General features: G+C 42.0%; 1 protein-coding gene across 1 annotated transcript in view; it reads right to left on the bottom strand.

Annotated features, from left to right (window-relative positions):
* The window catches only part of MAST4 (microtubule associated serine/threonine kinase family member 4), a gene marked incomplete at its 3' end in the record, with an annotated part of 472,864 nt that overhangs the window by 295,825 nt on the left and 157,507 nt on the right, over nucleotides 1-19,532 (bottom strand). Inside the window, exon 3 of the mRNA XM_072745280.1 lies at nucleotides 8,882-9,006. Within this exon, the coding sequence (XP_072601381.1) occupies nucleotides 8,882-9,006 (125 nt within the window). The remainder of the gene's footprint in view (nucleotides 1-8,881; nucleotides 9,007-19,532) is intronic.

Raw genomic sequence — 19,532 nt, 5'->3', positions numbered from 1 at the left:
AGTTTTTTCACCATTGAGCATGATGTAAACCATGGGTTTTTCATATATGGTCTTTATTATGTTGAATTATATATGTTCCTTCTAAACCCACTTTATTGGAAGTTTTTATCAGAAACAGATGCTAAAATGTGTCAAATGCTTTTTCTGCCTGTGTTGAGATGATCATGTAATTTTTATCCTTTGTTTTGCTGATGTGATTTATCATGGTAATTGGCAAATATTCAACCACTCTTGCATCCCAGGAATTAATCCTTTTAATGTATTGCTGAATGTGGTTTGCTCTTTTTTTGAGGGTTTTTACATCTATGTTCATCAGTGATACTGGCCTATAGTTTTATTTTTCTGTAGTGTCTTTGCCTAGTTTTGGTAGCAGGACAATGTTGGCCTTGTAGAATGTGTTTGGAAGCTTTCCTTCTTCTACTTTTTTTCATATAGGTTTTAATACCAATTGTGCAATAAGAATTCCATTGATGGTTAATTAACTGATAAACGATTCAGAATCCAATGGGAGAATGATACTTCAGGTGCCAATTAAATAAATGTACTCACCAATATCACTCATTCGACTAACCATGAAAGTATATCTAGAAAAATACAGTAGGAAAAGCATCAAAACATGCAGGCTTTTCCAGAACCACAAAAACCAAAAGTTTCCCAAGAAGCCTATGAAGTAAAATGATAATTTTTCATTTTTTTCCAAGAAAGGAAATGTTCCATCCCAATACCCTCCCTCCCACAAACCACTGTCTGATTACTATGGGCTTGTTGGTTTTTCCAGGGTTGCAGTACCCTTCTGACAATGAGACAGCAAGTAATCGAGTGCTTATATTTTACCCGGGGAGCAAAAGGACAAGCAGGGTCACACCAGGAGTCCACGAGAGTGGCACTTGTGCACTAGTGCACCAGGGAACACTTCCATGATGGTAGCTGAAACTGCTTTACCACCTTTATGTTGGTCACCTCCCCAGACGCAAAAGCCAATCAAATCTTTGAGAGTCTAGCAATTCAACTAGTCTGGGTTCCAGGAAGCAGAAGGACGAGAGCTTCAGAAAACTCAAGGGTCTTTTAATTAAGACCTCCTAAACATCTATTACTAAACAACCATTATCTAAGTCTTAAATACGTATCAGGCAGTGCCTGTGGTGCTAAGAAATACAGTGGGGAGTCAGATAGCTGAGGTGCCAGGACTTGGCATTCCCTGGATCATCTCATTAAGCTTGGTGAACAGGTCGACCAACTCCCAAATAGGCATACAGGTTGGGTTAAGAGGGTAATAAGTGAAACCTAAGCTTTAACATACACACACACTAATATATTTACATATATGTGGTATTAGTGCTTTAAGTTCATTTAATCCCCTCTATGATAAGTAATTAAAACAGGGCACACATTTCTATTCTTTAAATCCCCCAAGATATTTATGGTCACCATTCATCCAACTGACACTCACATGCCTTTGATAACGTCCAGTCCATACGTGACCCAGTCTCTGCAGGCATACCCATACGGAGAGCCACTTTAGCAGGCATCCCATCTTTCCCAGGAACAGCAATACATAAGGAAGATAAAGACTATTTTTTAATCTTTGCAAATGTAAGGAACAGAAAACTGAGAGGGGAAATTTTAAGTGACTACTTCTGGCTGCAATTTCATTTTAGAACCCCCCCCCCACACACACACACACACATACACACACCTGCCAAATAGGTAGCTTTTCACTCGTTAACAGACTGAATCACAATGAACTCAACCTATGTTTTTCTCCTAATTATTCTCATGGCACCCAAGCATGTTTAGGGTAAGGAGGCACATTTAGAATCTCTCTTCACAGAGGCCGTAGTTGGGATTATGACAAGGATTTTACAGTTTGTTTTTAATCTGATCTCTGATTTACAGACTCATGTTAAACCAGCTACACCCCATGGATGGGCCCAGGTGAGCCTATAATGAGATTTATCTTCATGGATTAGGCCTGACCTATAATAATCTGCCCAGGGCTCCCTATGGCTATTTCAGCACTGAGTTATGAAAATTCATCCCTTCACTATAAACAGAACCTAGCTCAGAGGGTAATAACTAGGAGATGTATTACTCCTGGAGTACAAGCACTCTTGAGACTCTGATTATAATGTCCACAGCTGAAGGCACTATTTCACAATTGAGATTACTACTTTCCAGATGAAAAAAATTCTGAACTAAGGAATAATGCCTTCAGCCACAAACACTGTAATCACACTCAGGAGTTCTTATATCCCAAGAGCAACACAGGTTACCAACAGTTGGCATGGTAAGCTGATTTAGGGAATGGAAGGAAGAAGTTGCAGAAAGCAGCATGGATAACCCTAACTTCCTATTTGCTTTATCCAGAGGCTTAGGTGTAAGAGTTCAACACATCCAAGAACCTTATCAACTTCACTAAAAATCTAACAAATTTAGAAGAGTAATTATATTTCATGTAATAAACTAGCAAAGCTTTTGTTTATTTTTAAGAAGACAATATTGACCGTTGGCCAGGGCATAGTGAGATGCACTTTCTCAATACATGAATGTATGAATCTGAACAGCGTTCATAGAAACAAGGGTTAAGCAGAAGTATGGAGAACTCCCAGAGTGCTCCTATCCTTTGCCACCATGATTCTACTCCAAGAAGTTACCCTGAACACGTAACTAGAGGTGAACAAGGAGTTATTAAAAGCCTGCTCATCACCATTATGTGCAATAGGAAAAACTTGGAAATAACCTAAAGGGAAACATTTTGAGAAATCCACACACTGGAATATCACACGAGTCTTTAAATTGAGTCACAGAGGCTAAGGAGAATGCGAACTCATAGTTGTACTCTACAACTCTGGTTAAGCAATTTATCCAAGGGCATTCAAATGGTCCCTACATCAATATTTAACAGACACTCTCTCAGAGTTAACTAATTGGACTTCAGCTCAGGTTTTTGTTTTTGAGCTATAAGGCTAATGAAGTATTGATATAATATTAAATGACTGCAAATAAAGTCTGTACCCTAAATAAATGCTGACATTATGCCAGTGCATTCTGAATGAATTAAAAAGGAAAAATGCACTTTTGCATATGTTTAGTGAATTTTCCCTGACTCTTCATATAATGCATTTGTGCAAATGGAAAAGATGAATATTCATCAAGGCTCTTTGAATATATTACAGTTTAAATAGTTTGGTCTTAATATTTATTGTACATCATGAAACATAATTTTTTCATTAAAAGAAATGGATACTATGTCAAAAGAGGGCCACAGAAAAAATATAAAATTACACCACTGAACCCCATATTAAAAGTTGAAAAACATTACTTGAAAGCACTGCCCCCCCCCTTCAAAAATGCTAGCTCTTCTAGAAAGTATCTTCCAGTTTGTCAGGTTGGTGAGTAATGAGTCAAAATGAGGAAGCAAGAAGCAAGCTAGTTCACCATCACAGAAGAAGGACAAAAAGGTTATACTACTGCTCTTAGCAGGTGATCTAAAAAAGGGCTCATTTCTCTTCCTTCTAATAATACCACCTCCACTGAGCCTGACAATCTCAAGGAAACATTGTTCTGATAAACATTAGGTACATCAACACTGGCATTTCCTAAGAGACAGGCACTGGGCAAAGGAATGCCCATGAGTTGGCTCATGTGATCCTCACAATAACCTTACGAGGTTGCTACAACCACTACCCTTCTTCACAGATGAATAAACCAAGGTCTACACAGCTAGTAAGCACTAGAGAGTGGAGCCGATCTCTTGAACACTTTGCTCTCCCCCTCATTCCCTCTGTCCATCTTAACCACTATAGTTTACCTCCTGAATATAGTTTCCATAGTGAATTGCTCTCTGGCTTGAAGATTAGCTTCTTCATTAGGCTAAACCCTAAAACATTAACCACAGATTAAAAATAAGAAAGCAAAAATAAACAAGAGTCTATTGTAGGGTCCTAAAAATGTATAGAAAGGAAGTAATATTCGCTTATGCCCGCGTCAAGTCTTCACTGGGCACCTACTATGTGTCAGCACTATTCCAGGCCCTGGGAAAACAGAAAAACTCTCTCTACTGTCATGAATTTTTCATTAGAGTAGTTAATAGATAAGCTAATGAACTAAATTGTGTGGTATCCTGAAAGGGGATAAAACTATGGAGAAAATGTATGGCATGCAATGTGGGGAGCAGTTTCAAACTAGATGGTAAAGGAACACCTCAACAAGAAAAAATGTGAAAGGCGTCCAGGTGGCTCAGTCAGTTAAGCATCTGCCTTTGACTCAGGTCATGATGCTAGGGTCCTGGGATTGAGCCCCACATCCCTGCTCAGCAGGGACCCCGCATCTCCCTCTTCCCCTGCCACTCCCCACCCACTCATGTTCTCTCACACTAGCTTTGTGCACTCTCTCTCCCTTCAATCAATCAATCTTAAAAAAAAAAAAAAGGGGGAAGAAAGAAAGGTGACATGGGGAGGTTCTGACCCACCAAGTAGATGAAGCTCACAATTCAAATCAAAGAGAAAATTGGAGAAAAACACTGTAAACTAGTTTTCATTGTTTTTCTGCCATCCATCCATTACTCCCAAATACAAAAGAAGTGAGGATTTCAAATGATGGCCACACATACTATTTTTAAACTTTAATCATCAAGCCTTACCGCCTTATTTTCCTACAGAAAAATAAGTTACCACTGGTCCTGCTTTTTGTCTCTTGAAATTTCCATCTTTCTTGCCAGAAAGCAGCATCTGTATAAATCCCCCTGCTTCTGACAAGTCTGACTTCTTTGACAAACTACCCCTGTGTGTGGGGAGGGACAGAAAGATGGAAGCAGCAAATGGAGAAATGAGTTTTCCCCTCTTCAGATTAATGTATATGAAGTATACATCTGACACTTCATCAGCACTCCCGGCTGGTGTCCCAGCAGGCGGACACTGGCTGAGCACGGATTCTGCTAGCTACCAGGCTACTTAGGATGAATTGGCAACATGCCATTTATCTGAAATGCCCAACGTGTCTGGGAGAGGGAGCACGACTACATTTAGCATTGCCATGGAAAACTAGATACTTCAGGCGAGGAATTAATCTCCTCCTTGAGAAGGTGGTTAGCATTACCCTCCAGTTTGCCTATGGCATTTACATCACTATGGGTTATGCATTTACTAAGATTCAGACCTACCAAACCAGGAGGCCTTCATTTCTACCTTACTAACCTAAGAACAGCTCTGAGGCTGGGAGTCTGTACTTCTCTGAAGTGTCTGTTGGTGAGTAGAACAGGAAACGCGCTTTTATCAAGTGTGATGCTGTCATTGGGACACTCCGATGCTTCCTGTTTTTCCTATTTTTCCACACTTGAGGACACATACCACTTCAACTGGCTTGTTCCGTGAGCCAACAAATGTTTAAATCAACGTGACTACATCCTGACGGCTTATGAGCATAGTAACCGAATTTCCTTGAATGTGGACAGTCATCCTCTCTCTTCACTACATTGTCAGCGTATTTTTTGAGCGGCTGATGTGGAACTACGTGGGATTTGGCCCATTACACGGACTTCACGGCTAATCGCCAATATAAGATGCACACAGAGCAAGAACAAAGAGTTTTAGATGGATCGTCTTATTAGCCACCCATTACAGCACCCAGAACCACACCATCACTTTCGCCTTGCAGCTAGAGTAATCCGTCACGCTGCAGGAATAATTTTTCGTTCCATGAACCATATTTATTGAATGCCTCCTACGTGCAAGGAGTTGTGCCAGGAGCAGTGAGGAGCATCAAGTCAGAGCAGACAGGAACTCTGCCCTCAAGGAGCTTGCAGTCTAGCAGGTAAAACTAAGGGGCACCATGACAAACACAGGAGGAGAGGTGACTTACAGCTCTAGGCCAGGGGCAATGGGGTTGAGAACAGTGGCCTGGAGACAGGGTCAGAATGAAGCCCGTTCTGTTGTTCAGTGAACCATGTGACACATCCCTTGTTTAGAAGGAAATGTAGAAAGTTCTAATAAGTGGAAATTTCCACCTCTCAACCATCCTTCTCTATCATTAGAGAGATAATGAATTTTCATCCACAAGATAATTTAGATGTAATCCAATCCAAGACATAGGAAACAGATTCCTGGTGTGCAAAGGGTACCACAAGTAGAAAAAGGCATTAGCCCACACTGAGTGACAGAGTGAAAAACAGCGATATGGCCCAGAAAGCTGGGCCAAGAGCAGAATAAGGAGGAAATCAAGATGGCGCTCTGCCTGGAGGCTCCCCTCCGGCTGCTGCTGCTCTGACCAGGAGAGAACGGGAGGGAAAGGGGCAGGGGGAGAAGACTCGGTCAAAGAGGCTGCAAATAGTTTCCCTTACCCCACCCACAGGAAGTAATGAAGCCTCTGGAGGAAAGATAAGATGAGGGTTACATTTTAAACCTTCACTGTCAAGAGAATGGCTAACCACGCTCTGGCTTCTGTACCCAACCATGCCCAAAATACGTCACTAACAGAAGCATCAATACTGCTAACATTTGAGACCTGTTATGTGCCAGGTACTATTTTAAGTTTGCTGCCTATGGGATCCTAGCACTTTCCCCAGCTTTGCGCTCAAGCCAACAGTATAAAAACTCACAGGACTGAAGAGCTAATGATTTCATGACTCTTCGGTAAGAATTTCATTTCAGATGTACTTGGAGAAGTAGTTTTTGTGTTTTCTATTAATAATTCTCCTTATCTTTTTATCTTATTCCCAAGTATCTTAGGTCACCTGATATATGTTTTACAAATGAATGAATCAATTTCCATTTCTGAGTATGAGACCACCTGTATTACATAAGATACAGTATTACTGAGTAATACTGAGTAATTACTAAGAGTAATATTGCAGTGACCCAGAAAAAGCACTGTTGTTTAAAAAAAAAAAAATCATTAATTGTGAGGCACTTTTCTCTTTCCTTAAAAAGTAAATGCTTTCAATAAAATAAGCTTTTAATGAAATTCCCCAAGAAGAAAAATTAACACTGACCTTGGGGATAGGATGATGGCAGATGCGAACTACCATCATATTAACTGTACCTTTAAATATAAGTCCTAAAATTTTCATGAGAGGAAAAAGATGAACTTAGGTTTAAAGACTATAGTCAATTTTGAAGTCATAAAATATTCTGAGAGAAACTTTTTTAGGGATAATTATTCACTACATTCACAATCTTTATTATTCTAGAAGTAGAATCAGGGAATTCCAAAGTTGGTTTCCAGAGGCTGCTTAAATACCTCTTTTCATCTAGCAGGTGCAGCTGAGTTGATAAAATATGAGAAACTAAGTGATTATCACAAGTTTATACAGCTACCTAATGGCAAAAGTAAGACTAGAGTCTCGACCTAAGTCAAATCTCTCTGCATTGAATGAGTCTCAAACATCCGACTTAATTTATTACTAATGCATAAAAGTATAAGGCACCATAATGCACTGATAAATTATTTGCATCACCATCAGTAAAAGATATTTAAAAATCTGTTACCAAATCATACAACCTTACCACCAATACAAAAGTAACTTGTAGAGAACTCTAGTCTGTGCCAAAGATCGAAGGAGAGAAGTTAAAAGACCCAAGAGAAAACAAAATTCTAGGAAGCATTATAGGTAAAAATAAAGATAAACACTGGAAAAAAGTGAAAAAGGAAAGCAGGACTCCAAGCTGTGAACAAATACACAAATATGGATGCCAACTGACAGACAACTGGTAAACGTGGCTGGAGTCCTGGTGTTAGAATAATGACCAGTTTCAAGTTCCACAAAAAAGAAGCATCCAGGCAAAAATCTCCAGTGGATGAGAAATCTGGGGGATATTTCTGATGACAAGAAATATATTCACATGGCCTGAAATTTATCTCCCCACAGAATGCTTACTGATTATAGGATTAAAAGTCTTACTACAATGGGGAAATCAACACCATGATTGGGGGGCGGGAGAAAGGGGAAATTAACAATACGACGAGGGGTGGGTGGACACGATAGGCCTACAGAAGGCAAGTCCTGAGAGGACACATCACCATCCAATCCCAATTCTGGCCTGGAACCAAGAGGAAATATCAGACACATCAGGCATGGATAATAGGAGAAACAATCCATCTTTACAAACTAGGAGAGGAAGGATAGTCTTCAGATATGTCTATGTCATAAAAGGCAAAAGAAGGCTGTAGAAAAATTTGAGATTAACAGAGACTAAATAGAGATGACAATTAAATGCAATATATGACCCCAGACTCAATCCTACACTGGAGGAAAAATGCCACACAGGATACGATGGACCCAATTGATAAAAATGAAATACAGACTGAAGAATAGATAAAAGGCTTGTAGTAGCCACAAATGTACCAACGTCTATAACCATGATAACAAACAGCCAGGACATACACAGTGTACTCTTAAATAGTTCAAGCCGTTATCTGAGTGTGTGCACATATATACAAATACACACATATGCTTACATCTACATCAGCATATATCCACGGAGAGAGAAAAAGCAAATTCGGCAAGAAATTAATAGCTGGATCAAGGTGAGGATCAACCGTGTTCTACTTATTTTTCATATTCTTCCAACTTTTTGGCAAGTCTGAAATTATTTGCAAACAAAGTATTTAAGGAAAAAGGAAGGTCAGAAAGACTTTCATCTCTTTTGTGGGAAGAGAGGAGACAGTCAAGTCGACCCACACTCTACAGGCCAGGCTGGGGCCGTGGGGAGGGGGCTTGGAAACGCTCAGCACACTCCAGGCAAAAAGTTTCGCACTGCGTAATAATGTTAAACATGGGTTAAGTTCAAATCCAGGTAAACTCAGGAAGCTTAAACCAGTCCCCAGGGCGGTGGGGAGGTAAGAGCACGGGGATGCCCCGTGCACGAAAGCAGAGGACACTCACCAGGCTGGCGGTGAGCGAGGGCGCCGACTGGCCCAGGGCCTGGCTGCGCATCCGCACGAGGTTGGACGTCTCCGCCGAAGCTGGCCAGGCCTGCCCTGCCACCGGGTTTGGAAGGAGGTACCGGCCTGTCGGGGGGGAAAGAGAAGACAGTGTTAAGTGGCGAGCAGCACATCGGTGCAGCACATCAGTGACAACAGCAAGTCCCTTCTTTTGTCCTCCTCCCTGCATTCATGTATTACTCGCAACCAGAGGCATAGTGCTCTAATCAGGTCAAGGGATCCGGCCCCAAGTTCTGCCCTGACTGCCCACGTGAACCCAAATTCCATGTTTTCAGCTCCAGCGCCTGCAACTTTCAGCCAGGGTGGGATGAAGTATCTCGTTACCACTGCCTACTGCACAGGGACTCGCTGGAGACGCATCTCAGTACTCAGAGCATGCTCAGCATCACTGAAGCAGACATGCGCTTACGGAGGGACTCTTTCAGTATCTGACATGGAAAATGATCGCAAAGTCAGCTAGCCAAGGGTCAGCAAAGTAGAGATTGTGACCAGCAAGAGGAAGACCTGGAATTCTGTCTAGGTGGAATGGGGCTGGTGCCTCCTTCTCAAAGCTTGTCTCTCCAAAGAACTGGTGGCCACCCAGCCATGTCCACAGGGTATACCCACCGCATCATCAGGACATCAGTGTCAGACTAGGCTCAATGAGCAACTCACATCAACCCTGAGCTGTAACATATGTTATGGCTTTAATAGTCAAACAGGTGAACCAATTTGCATGCCACTACTTCCTCGGCATAAGGACTGAACTAGTTACCAACACAGGAAATAAGGCTCCTTGACATCAAGGAGTTAGGATGGACGTGAATATTCACCCAGTAATGAAGCTCAGTGGAAACCATGTTTGATGTCTATGTACTTCACACTGATACTGGCACAATGAGTGGCCATAGTAGGCGCTCATTAAATATCCAATGACTGATTAAATAACAAGTGGGCTCTTCTTTCCCTACAAAACACACACAGGCCCAGAGAAAGGATGGCAGGCAACTCAGAGAACCTCATGCAAGGCTGGGAGTGGGGGGGGGGGGGGGGGGAATCCAGCCACATACCTCTCAGAAACAGGAGGGACTGTAGCACATGTGGCTGGAGCCCTGCTGCAGAGGCAACATCTGGATTTCCCCCAGCATATCTGTTCCTTATAAAAGAGCTTCAGTCTCTTGCCTCAGGCAACAAGTATATCCTGCCGGTTAATAACTGTTGGGCTATATTAACTGATTTACTAACAGGGTGCATGGTAACTACTAGCACTATCCAAGTACAGGAGTGAGCTGCAGCTCCCGCCATTGTCAGTGTGAAGAGGCCTAATGCTTTAATCCAAGTGCTTTGAGAAATTTCTATTTTAATTGCAAAGGAAACAATTACTTATTCTGCCAAAATTGCTCTTTTGCCATATTATGTAGTGAAAGCATAGACTATAGGGAAAATGAGATCGGCTTTTGTGATCTTCACCTTGCCTCGGTGACAATGGGAAAGGAAGTTCGCCAGCCTCTCCCGGCCTTGGCTTTTTTGTCTCTAAAATGGGGAGAACGGGCCTGTGTGAATGGTTGAGAGGATTAAAGAATTTTCTAAGTAAAGCACTCAGTAAATGTTAGCTACTTAGCCATAACAGTAGTAAAAATGTTAAGTATCTTTTTCACTTGAGTTTGGTTCCTCTTGGCTCATAAGTAGGAAATGTCCACATATAAAGGAAAAAAGTCACCTATAATCACATCAGAGGAAACCACTGTCAACATTTCAGCGATTCTATACCGGGCTTTCCTTCCATAACCTATATTGTCTTACAAAAATGGGATCATACTGAGTTTTGTCACCTGCTCCCCCCAACCCCACATAAGAGATTATGACTTTTTCCAAACAAACAAATATAGTAAATACCAATTAAGTGAAGCATAAGCTCTGTCACTAAAAATTCAAGTATAAATTTGAATTTATATGACCCTCTGATTCTGGTCACCACCTCAAAAACGTTCAGGTTGATTTTTATGCAGGAAAGGTCACAGAATTGAAGTCAAATATTTTTATTTTTTTCCTTGCCTTATTTTAAAATATCAACTAAAAGATGAACTAAGAGGAGCTTTGCGCAATCTGCCTCCTTTTAGATCTAAAAGCAGGACATCTATAAAGATAGACAAGAAAACCATAGACTGCATTTAAGAAAACTAAGATCAGTATTTAACATAGAAATAAAGTCTTTAAAGGACATCATTTGTTAAGAACATACCAACCTCCAGTGATCAGAATCCATAGATTTTTTTCTTCTGATCTCTTCTATTTCTTTTTCTGTATTTTATGTTTTATATTTTCTTTATTCATATTTCAGAAAGAAACCTGATAGAAGGCATAGAAGCTATGTGATGCCAAGGTTTGCATGGTGGAGAAAATCTACTCTGGCCTCACCACTGTTGTGCTCCTGATGCTTCATTTAATTTTTTTGAAAATATTTTATTTATTTATTTATTTGAGAGAGAGTGAGTGAGCATGAGTTGGGGCGGGAGGGAGAAACAGACTCCCCACTGAGCTGGGAGCCCCACGGGGGGCTCAATTCCAGGACCCTGGGATCATGACCTGAGCTGAAGGCAGAAGCTCAACCAGCTGAGCTATGCAGGTGCCCCCAGATGCTTCCTTTGAAAGAAAACTAAGTTTAGAAACAAAAACAGTTGAAGCATTTAATGTAACAATGGAAAAACTCAGATGGCAAACATTTCAGTTGGCCAAATAATTTTATGTATCAGTCTTTTTTCTTTTAGTAGAAATTAATTATTAGATTGTCTCCGTATAACCTCCCTTAGGTTAACAGGTAATTATTTCTTTATCCCCAGGACCAGACATAGTGCCTGGCACTTGCTAAGTGCCCAATAAATGTTTATTGCCTAAAATGCAGTGAAACTACACTATTTGATCAATACTTGATCAAGTGTGAAAAGAATAAAACTAAACAGATAATTTTCTTAAACTTCATTTGTAGCATAGCATAAATAGCTAAAAATCCACTAAGGCCTTACTATATCCCAGGCAATTCCAATATCTTAACAACCCTATGGTGTGCTAGGTAATATTATATACGGGGAGGCAGGGTGGAGAGGGAGAAGGAAAATGGCTTTTATAAAAAGATGGGAAATGGTAGCAGAAGGGATTAAATGAGATAATGCACTTAACGCACTCAACCTGGGACAAGGGAAACAGTCAATACACCATCACTTTTCACATTATCAGAAGAACTTTTTCATTCCATCAATATCAACTTCACCACCCTAGCAACAAAATAGGGCAATGTGTTCTTGGAGCACAAAGGAAATAAAGAAAAAGTATTTAATAATAAAGACTAAATAAAGACTAGTATTTCTTTGTGAAAAGAATAAATAGCAAATTCAGAATTAGAGTTATCTCTGGCAGAGAAAATGGGGAATAGGTCCAGGGAAGAAAATGCTGTAATACTATTTTAAGAATCGTTTGCAGGTAATAATGGGGGTCTATGAGTTGAACTTAAAAGTTTAAAGAATTAAGTTGTCACTTGTGGTTTTAATAAATTTAATATTAAAACATCTGAAGAATGTGGCAAATATTAAGTTTAGCTAAGGCTGGCTGGCAGATATATGGGTTGTAGTAAATTATTCTCTATTAATTTCTTTTTTAAAAAAGCTTTTATTTATGAGACACACACAGAGAGAAAGGCAGAGACACAGGCAGAGGGAGAAGCAGGCTCCCTGCGGGGAACCTGATGTGGGACTTGATCCCGGGACCCTGGGGTCACGACCTGAGCCAACGGCAGATGCTCAACCACTGAGCCACCGAGATGCCTCTTAATAACGATTTAAATTTTATTTAAAAGTTTTAACTAATTCTAGTTAAGTTGAATTTCATTAAGGTTATCTTTATTTTTGTTACCCAGGTTTCCCTAGGAGTGTATTTTTAAAACAGAAAAAAGTCCTGGGATCAAGTCCCACATCAGGCTCCCCAAGGGGAGCCGGCTTCTCCCTCTGCCTAAGTCTCAGCCTGTCTTTCTGTGTGTCTCTCATGAATAAATAAATAAAATCTTTAAAAAAAATTAAAGAAGAAGAAGAAAGTCATGGCAGTGGATACTGGGAAAGACTGCATTCTGTTCTCCCACGGGCACATAAGGAAACAGGGATGGTTCCTGAATAAATCCTCAGTGTAGGGAATTCATATGCTAGGATCCTGCTCAGGGAATCCAGCCCCACTTTGGAGGGGATGTCGGACTCAGAACAAGCACTGGGGAAGGGCACAAGCAAACAGAACCACCCCCCCCCCCCGCCACACACACACACACACACACACACACTCCAAAGCACACTCTCAACCTTTCGGTGTCATCAGATCTCCCAGGGCACTCGAAAGCAAGCAGAGACCACAGCTAACAGGACCCCTGTGCATCCTCTCCTCCAAAGTCACTCTGCCTCCCACTGCCCCGGACATTTTATGTGCTACTGTACCATGTGGACGTCTCACCTTGGTGTACCAGGCCTGATGTGTGTCTTATCAAAGGAAAACAAAGAGCGACACTCGAGTGGTAAGGACAGATTTTAATCAGGAGTAACTACTGTAACAGGGGAGAAAAAAAAAAAGAGTTCAGTGTGAACTGAACTCACCTTCAATTTGTCCACAGTAACGAGTGTTTTAATAAGAGAAGGAGGGAGTAGGGCAGGGAGCCAGTGGAGGCTCAGTCGAGTCAGGGAAGTGAAAAATTATACAGGGTTACGCAGTGTAACTGCGATGAGGCCAGCTCTGTCTGCCAGCTGGCAGTCACCAAATTCAGATCCTACCTTCCCACAGAGCCTGGGACACAGGGTCCCTATTTACTTGCCCAAACAAAAATTTCTGACAGCATCGAGTTTTCTCAGGCAGGCCCTTTAAGAGGACTGGGGTCATGCTAAGAAGGTTGCCCTGAGCTGTGAGAACCTATGCCAGTGTTTGTTTGTGTCTTTACAGGCCAAGTCCGAGGCCTGGTTGAGAAGGAGGGCTCAGAGGAAACCGGCTAGAGTTTAGTCAAGGAGAGACTCTCCGTCAGCCTTCGATTCTTTTATTATGTCAACAGAGCCTAACCCAAAGGAGGCATTTTGAGGTTCAATCATTGACCCGTTTTGGAATTCAGTTTGAACTAAGCTTTTCAATTTACTCCATATATTTACCCCATATGCTCTTCGAACCCAACAGGACATGAAACCATGAAAGCTGCCAGTAATGTTACGGTAGTCTCTACAGCCTACTTCCTGAGCACCAACTCTGACCTCCAAGTGATTCCATCACTTTTTCGTGAGCTTCTCCAAGTCTCAGTTTCCCCAGCTGTGAAACAGGGGTATACTTAGGGGGTGTTCTGAATACCCCTAAAGAAAAAACATCATACAGTGGACCTTCAGTAATGTCAGCTTAAAAAAGTAAGAAACACAAAAAGCGATCCAGGACACAATATATCCTAAGGTGAGCAAGAAATAAACTTTTGTGAAGCCACTGGAAAAATAATTCTATTAGGAAACACACACATATACAATGAAATATTTATCATCCTGTCACCAGTTAGATTTTAGACGTCATTATTCCTGCATGAGTCTTATCCTTAGGAATCACATGAATGTTATAAATTGAATGGTCTGTTAGCACAACACATGGGAGGTTTTTATTCCTGCCTAGATCCCCATTAGTGTTAATAGCGAAAAAGAGGACAACAGATGGATTTAGGGCAGTCATTAGAAGGTACTAACATTGTGCCATACTTGATAGTGACTACATCGAACTTTATATAAATTCGCTTTCTGATGACTACCAAGAGCCTCTAAAAAGTGTGTTGCTGTTGTATTCATGCATCATTTGCTGCCTACAATTTAAGAAAATTAGCATCTGTCAACTGCATTATTCAGCTGCACAGGGTGGAAATTAATGGATAATACCATTCCTAATTTCTTGGAGGAGAGGTGAGCTTGCCTACCAATCTGGCTGCTTTATTTTAATACCAAATTGAGTTTGCTATTACAACTGGAACTGTGATCGGCTCTGTGCTCTTTGGAAACACATTTATAAAATTCTGATATGTTTATTATAGCATTTATTACATATATTCTCCTGACATAACTAGAAATGTAGAGGAGATAAACAGAGGTCCATATTAAAGCAGAAATCGGTTGGCCAGATTGAAAAACTTGTCAAGCTTCAAACACACAGGTAGAAGTTACTTGAATGGGCTTTTCATATTGGTTATTGTTATTGTTTTGGTCACGGGGCCTCTACTTAACAGAGGGGAAGATACGCGGCCTTTTAAGACTGTATTTTAAAATATGCAGAGTACTGAGCCTAGACCCAGATCGCGCCTTGGTAGGCTACATATGGTCTCTTCACTGGAGTGTGTGTTTCCCTTTGTTTCCATCCTGAATCCCAAGAAACAAGACGACCTCCACAAATGCACGCTTTCAAAAATGAAATACATGCTTTCAAAGCCCCCCAAAGCATGAAGTATCCCTCTGAAGTAGGAAAATACCAGGTCAGCAATAATTTTAGCAGCATGGCTCTATAAAGAATTAAATATAGCCTCTGGAGAACTACTTTATCATCAGGGAATAATGGTACCTGACTAGATTTAAAAGCTTCCAGTAAAAAAGTTCCTTATCACCTGAAGTGCAACGTAGATTCTGCAGTCAGTCGGCAATCTTACATGTGAGGGTCATTTCTCTCGGATTACAAACAAGCCATCAAAGGGAAAACAAGACCTGGTAACTACTAACAAAGTAGTCTTTAGATATGGCTTCTGGGGCTCAGTTATACCTACAAACTCTGAAAAAGTTTGTTTCTCCCTCTAAGGCACCAGCCAGGGACACAAGGATGCTGAGGGAGTGGCTGTGTTACTGTCACGGGGTTTGGCCAGGTGGGGGAACCACAGGAGGGAGGGAAGGAGGATAGGCCTGGCAACCCAGCAGAAAGGGGCCACCCATTCAGCTCCCTCATCCTTTGTCTCTACATTTCGGCTCCCTGCCTGCTGCCAACCTGAGCACCTGCTGAAGCTCTCCACACAGCTTCCTGAACACTCACATCCACCACTCAAGTGGGACACGCCACTGTTTGACCCTCCCCACTTGCCACTAAAACCTCCCTTGCTCGCTTGCACCTCTGGGCATATGCAGAAAAGAACTAAAAGCAGGGACCTGAATGGATATGCGTACACCAAGTGCACAGTATCATTCACGGGAGCAGATGACAGATGAGCAGATGAACACAATGTTGTATAGACACTCAAAGGAGTACCACTCAGCCTTCGAAAGGAAGGAAATTCTGACACATGCTCTGACGTGGATGAACCCTGAAGACATGCTCAAGAAAAGAAGTCAGACACAAAAGGGCAAATACTGTATGACTCCTCTGATGGGAGGCTCCTGGAATGGAATTTCTGTCTCAATTTTACTGAGACAGCAAGTAGAACCATGGATCCTGGGGGATCCTGCTGTACACTGGGTACAGAGTTTTACTTCGGGAAGATGACAAAGTTCTGGAGGTGGATGGCAGTGATATTTGCACAACAAATGGTTACAATGGTGAATTCTGTTATGTCTATCTACACACACACACACACACACACACACACACAATAAACCACGTTCATCTGCTTGGCTAAAACTCCTGCACCTTCCCGAGAAAAAACAAGGTCTGTTTTTATTGTCTAGGAGGCACCCACATTAAACTATGTCAGCACCTGCTCTTGCAAATTCCACTCAACTAACTTAAGCCCTTCCAATCACATATGAGTCAGAGGAACTGAGTCTTCCCCAGAGCACCCCCAAGTTTAGAAATGGAGAAAGGCTGAAGGCCAGGACAAGTCACTGGCTGAAGCCGGGGAGAATGCATGAGTCAGCAGCCACTGTCCTCAAGTACACTCCATCATCCCCAAGATGCTCTCCTCCTCTGCTTCACTGCTCACTCCCAAACACTGGTTCCCTCATCATAGCGACTGTCACACTCGCAGCAATTAGAGCCTCCCTTTATTCATCTTCAGCTGCTACTACAACACAGAGACATGGTTCCTTCCATCTTCCCTCTCACATGGGTGACTGACTTCCAATTTCTTGTCCCCGCTGCAAAAGAATAACTATACCTAGACAGCATCGGCAACGCTGCTAAATCACTCTTCTTAATGGCACAAATAAATATAATTTGAGAAACCAACAGGCTTGTGACCAGAGAGCGAAGTTCACCGACTCCTATACTGAGAGCTGCTATTCTCGTCCTTAAAGAAAGAAAAGTATGTACTTACTCACACAAGCAAAGTCCAAAGCTCCGCCTTGACCTTAAGGCCTTAAAGACATCACTGCCTCCCATTGGGGGATCTCCGATTACTAGGAAACTGAATGTTGAATGGAGAGAGTGCACATGCCTTCCAAGAGGGTGGTAGGCAAAGCATGTAATGCCACTGGGACACCAAGGCCTGAACCTAACTAAGAATACCATGCAGCCACCACTAAACCTCGATTCTGCTCCAAGACTCAAACCCAATGGAGAAGCCCAACCTCACTGCGTGGAATAGTCTCGCCAGCATCCTATATCACAAAGGATGGCAAGGCAACAATACTAACCACGAGGGCCTGGTGAGAAAGGTAAGAGGACACTTTAGAAGGAAGCTTGCAGCAACCAAAGCAGATAGCGGATGGTGCGAGCGGACCAAGTCCAGAGTGGGTACACGACACATGTTTTGGGACATCACAAAAGGCCAGTTGCACACTGTGAGCATGCTATAGACTGGGGAAAACTAACAGAATGCTCACATCTACAACACAAAAGTGACACCCTTTGGACAAACCATCTTTAGCTGCCGCTGCCACTATCAACCACAGCTGAAGTTTTAAATCAAAAGCAATCTTAGTTGTGGGCAATATGGTAACGTGACTCAAAGGTACTCTCTTTACCCTCGATTGCAGATGGCCACAATGTTACCCCTAGCATTTTACGGTGAAAGGGGAAAAAAAGCCAATATGCCATGTATTTGCATGTGGAACAATCTGAATCCATACTCAGAAATATGTTTGGTCTTTTTACCCATCTTTTGTACCTATCCATTTACCTTAAATTGCTCTTTAAGAAGAAGTAGGTCTTCTCATCCACCAATATTACCACTCTCAAACTCTAATAAGGGAAGCTATTGGGATCAAATGAACGAGTACATGAAACAGAGCTTGGTACACTGTAATGTTCCTATTATCACAAGCGTTCACACCACCCAGCAAGTTCTCCCATTCTGCAATGAGACCCAGTCCCTGCCAGCAAATCCTTGCTGCACCTACATCACCAAGAGGTCTCCATGCAGAGGATGATTATCTGGATTTAAAATTCTTATGAAAAATACATAATGGTTTTGCCCTAAGCGCTAGCTGTACAAACCAAAGGCTAATGGGCCAACCTACAAGTGATTTTTAAACAAGTATTAAACAGAGCCTACCCTAATGAGAACATGGTCACAAGAATCCGACAGCGAGGGGTGCCGCGTGAAACGGCTGTCTGTGTGAGGGCACCCAGGAGCTGGGTGGTGGCCGTGTCTAGGCAACGCTGGGCATAGGTCAGAGTTAACATCTGCAATCTGGCCTCCCTCCATCCACGTATTGAAATATAATTCAGCAGAATGAATTGCTAGACATGCCTAAACCCCCTGGGAAATGACAGATATTGATGAATGCTGTTGGGAAGATATATGGAAGGAAACGGCAAATAAATAGAACCATTTTTTCTCAGAGTCAGTTTGCGGATATGTGGAGCAGCTGTTAAACTACTTGTCAAGCTCCCGGTTCTCCCTTCCTCTTGCTCCTTCCTCTTTCCCATCTGCCTCCACACCTTTCGAAAACCCCCGGGAGGACCAGAATCTTGCACGCTTCAAAATGCCAACCAAATGAGTAGGAGTCATCGCCTCTTTCCCCATCACATTCCGACTTCCCAACCCGGCTTGTCCAATTCCTTCCGAAATAGCTTTCCATCTAAACTGCCTTCTCCAGATCCTGGAAACATGTTCAATGTTTAAACTCATGGAACTGTTGAATTCAAATCCAAAATTCACAGCCTATTACTGTGTAGTAGCTGCGTGGCCTTGGTCAGACTTCTTATTCTCTTATATCCCAGTTCCCAGCACATGTTCTATAAAATGGAAGTGACTGAGCAAGCCTATACTGAGTACTAAAGATTGTGAACAGAGAGCCTCTCGGGCCATCTAGCAAAGAGAAGTCCTGGGATAAACAATGGCTTATCCCCTCTTCTTTCCAACGCAGAACACCTTTTCCTGCCAAAGGCATGCCTCCTTGGCATCGTCCTCAGACTGGATCGAATTCTCTCCAGCACAGGGCACTTCAGAGATAAGTGGTTCTCATTCCTTCATCAAGAAAACTCAGGATCATAGAGTGAGAAACCAGTCGGACACAGGTTTGTATCCTAGTTTCCCCATTTATTAGATAGAGAACCCTGGATACATTACTTGTCCTCTCTGAGCTCTATTTTCATATCTCTAGTGATGATGACAATAAGTAACACACGTCAAGTGCCCAGCACAGTGTGGAACACATAGTTTATGTTCAGTTGTGGTTTAAGTCTCCCTCCAGGATATTTTACCCATCTTG

This window comes from Vulpes vulpes, chromosome 2, assembly GCF_048418805.1.
Source record: "Vulpes vulpes isolate BD-2025 chromosome 2, VulVul3, whole genome shotgun sequence".
In the NCBI taxonomy this organism is placed as follows: Eukaryota; Metazoa; Chordata; class Mammalia; order Carnivora; family Canidae; genus Vulpes; species Vulpes vulpes.
Note: the sequence above shows the minus strand (reverse complement) of the source record. Positions and strands in the feature narration are given on the sequence as shown.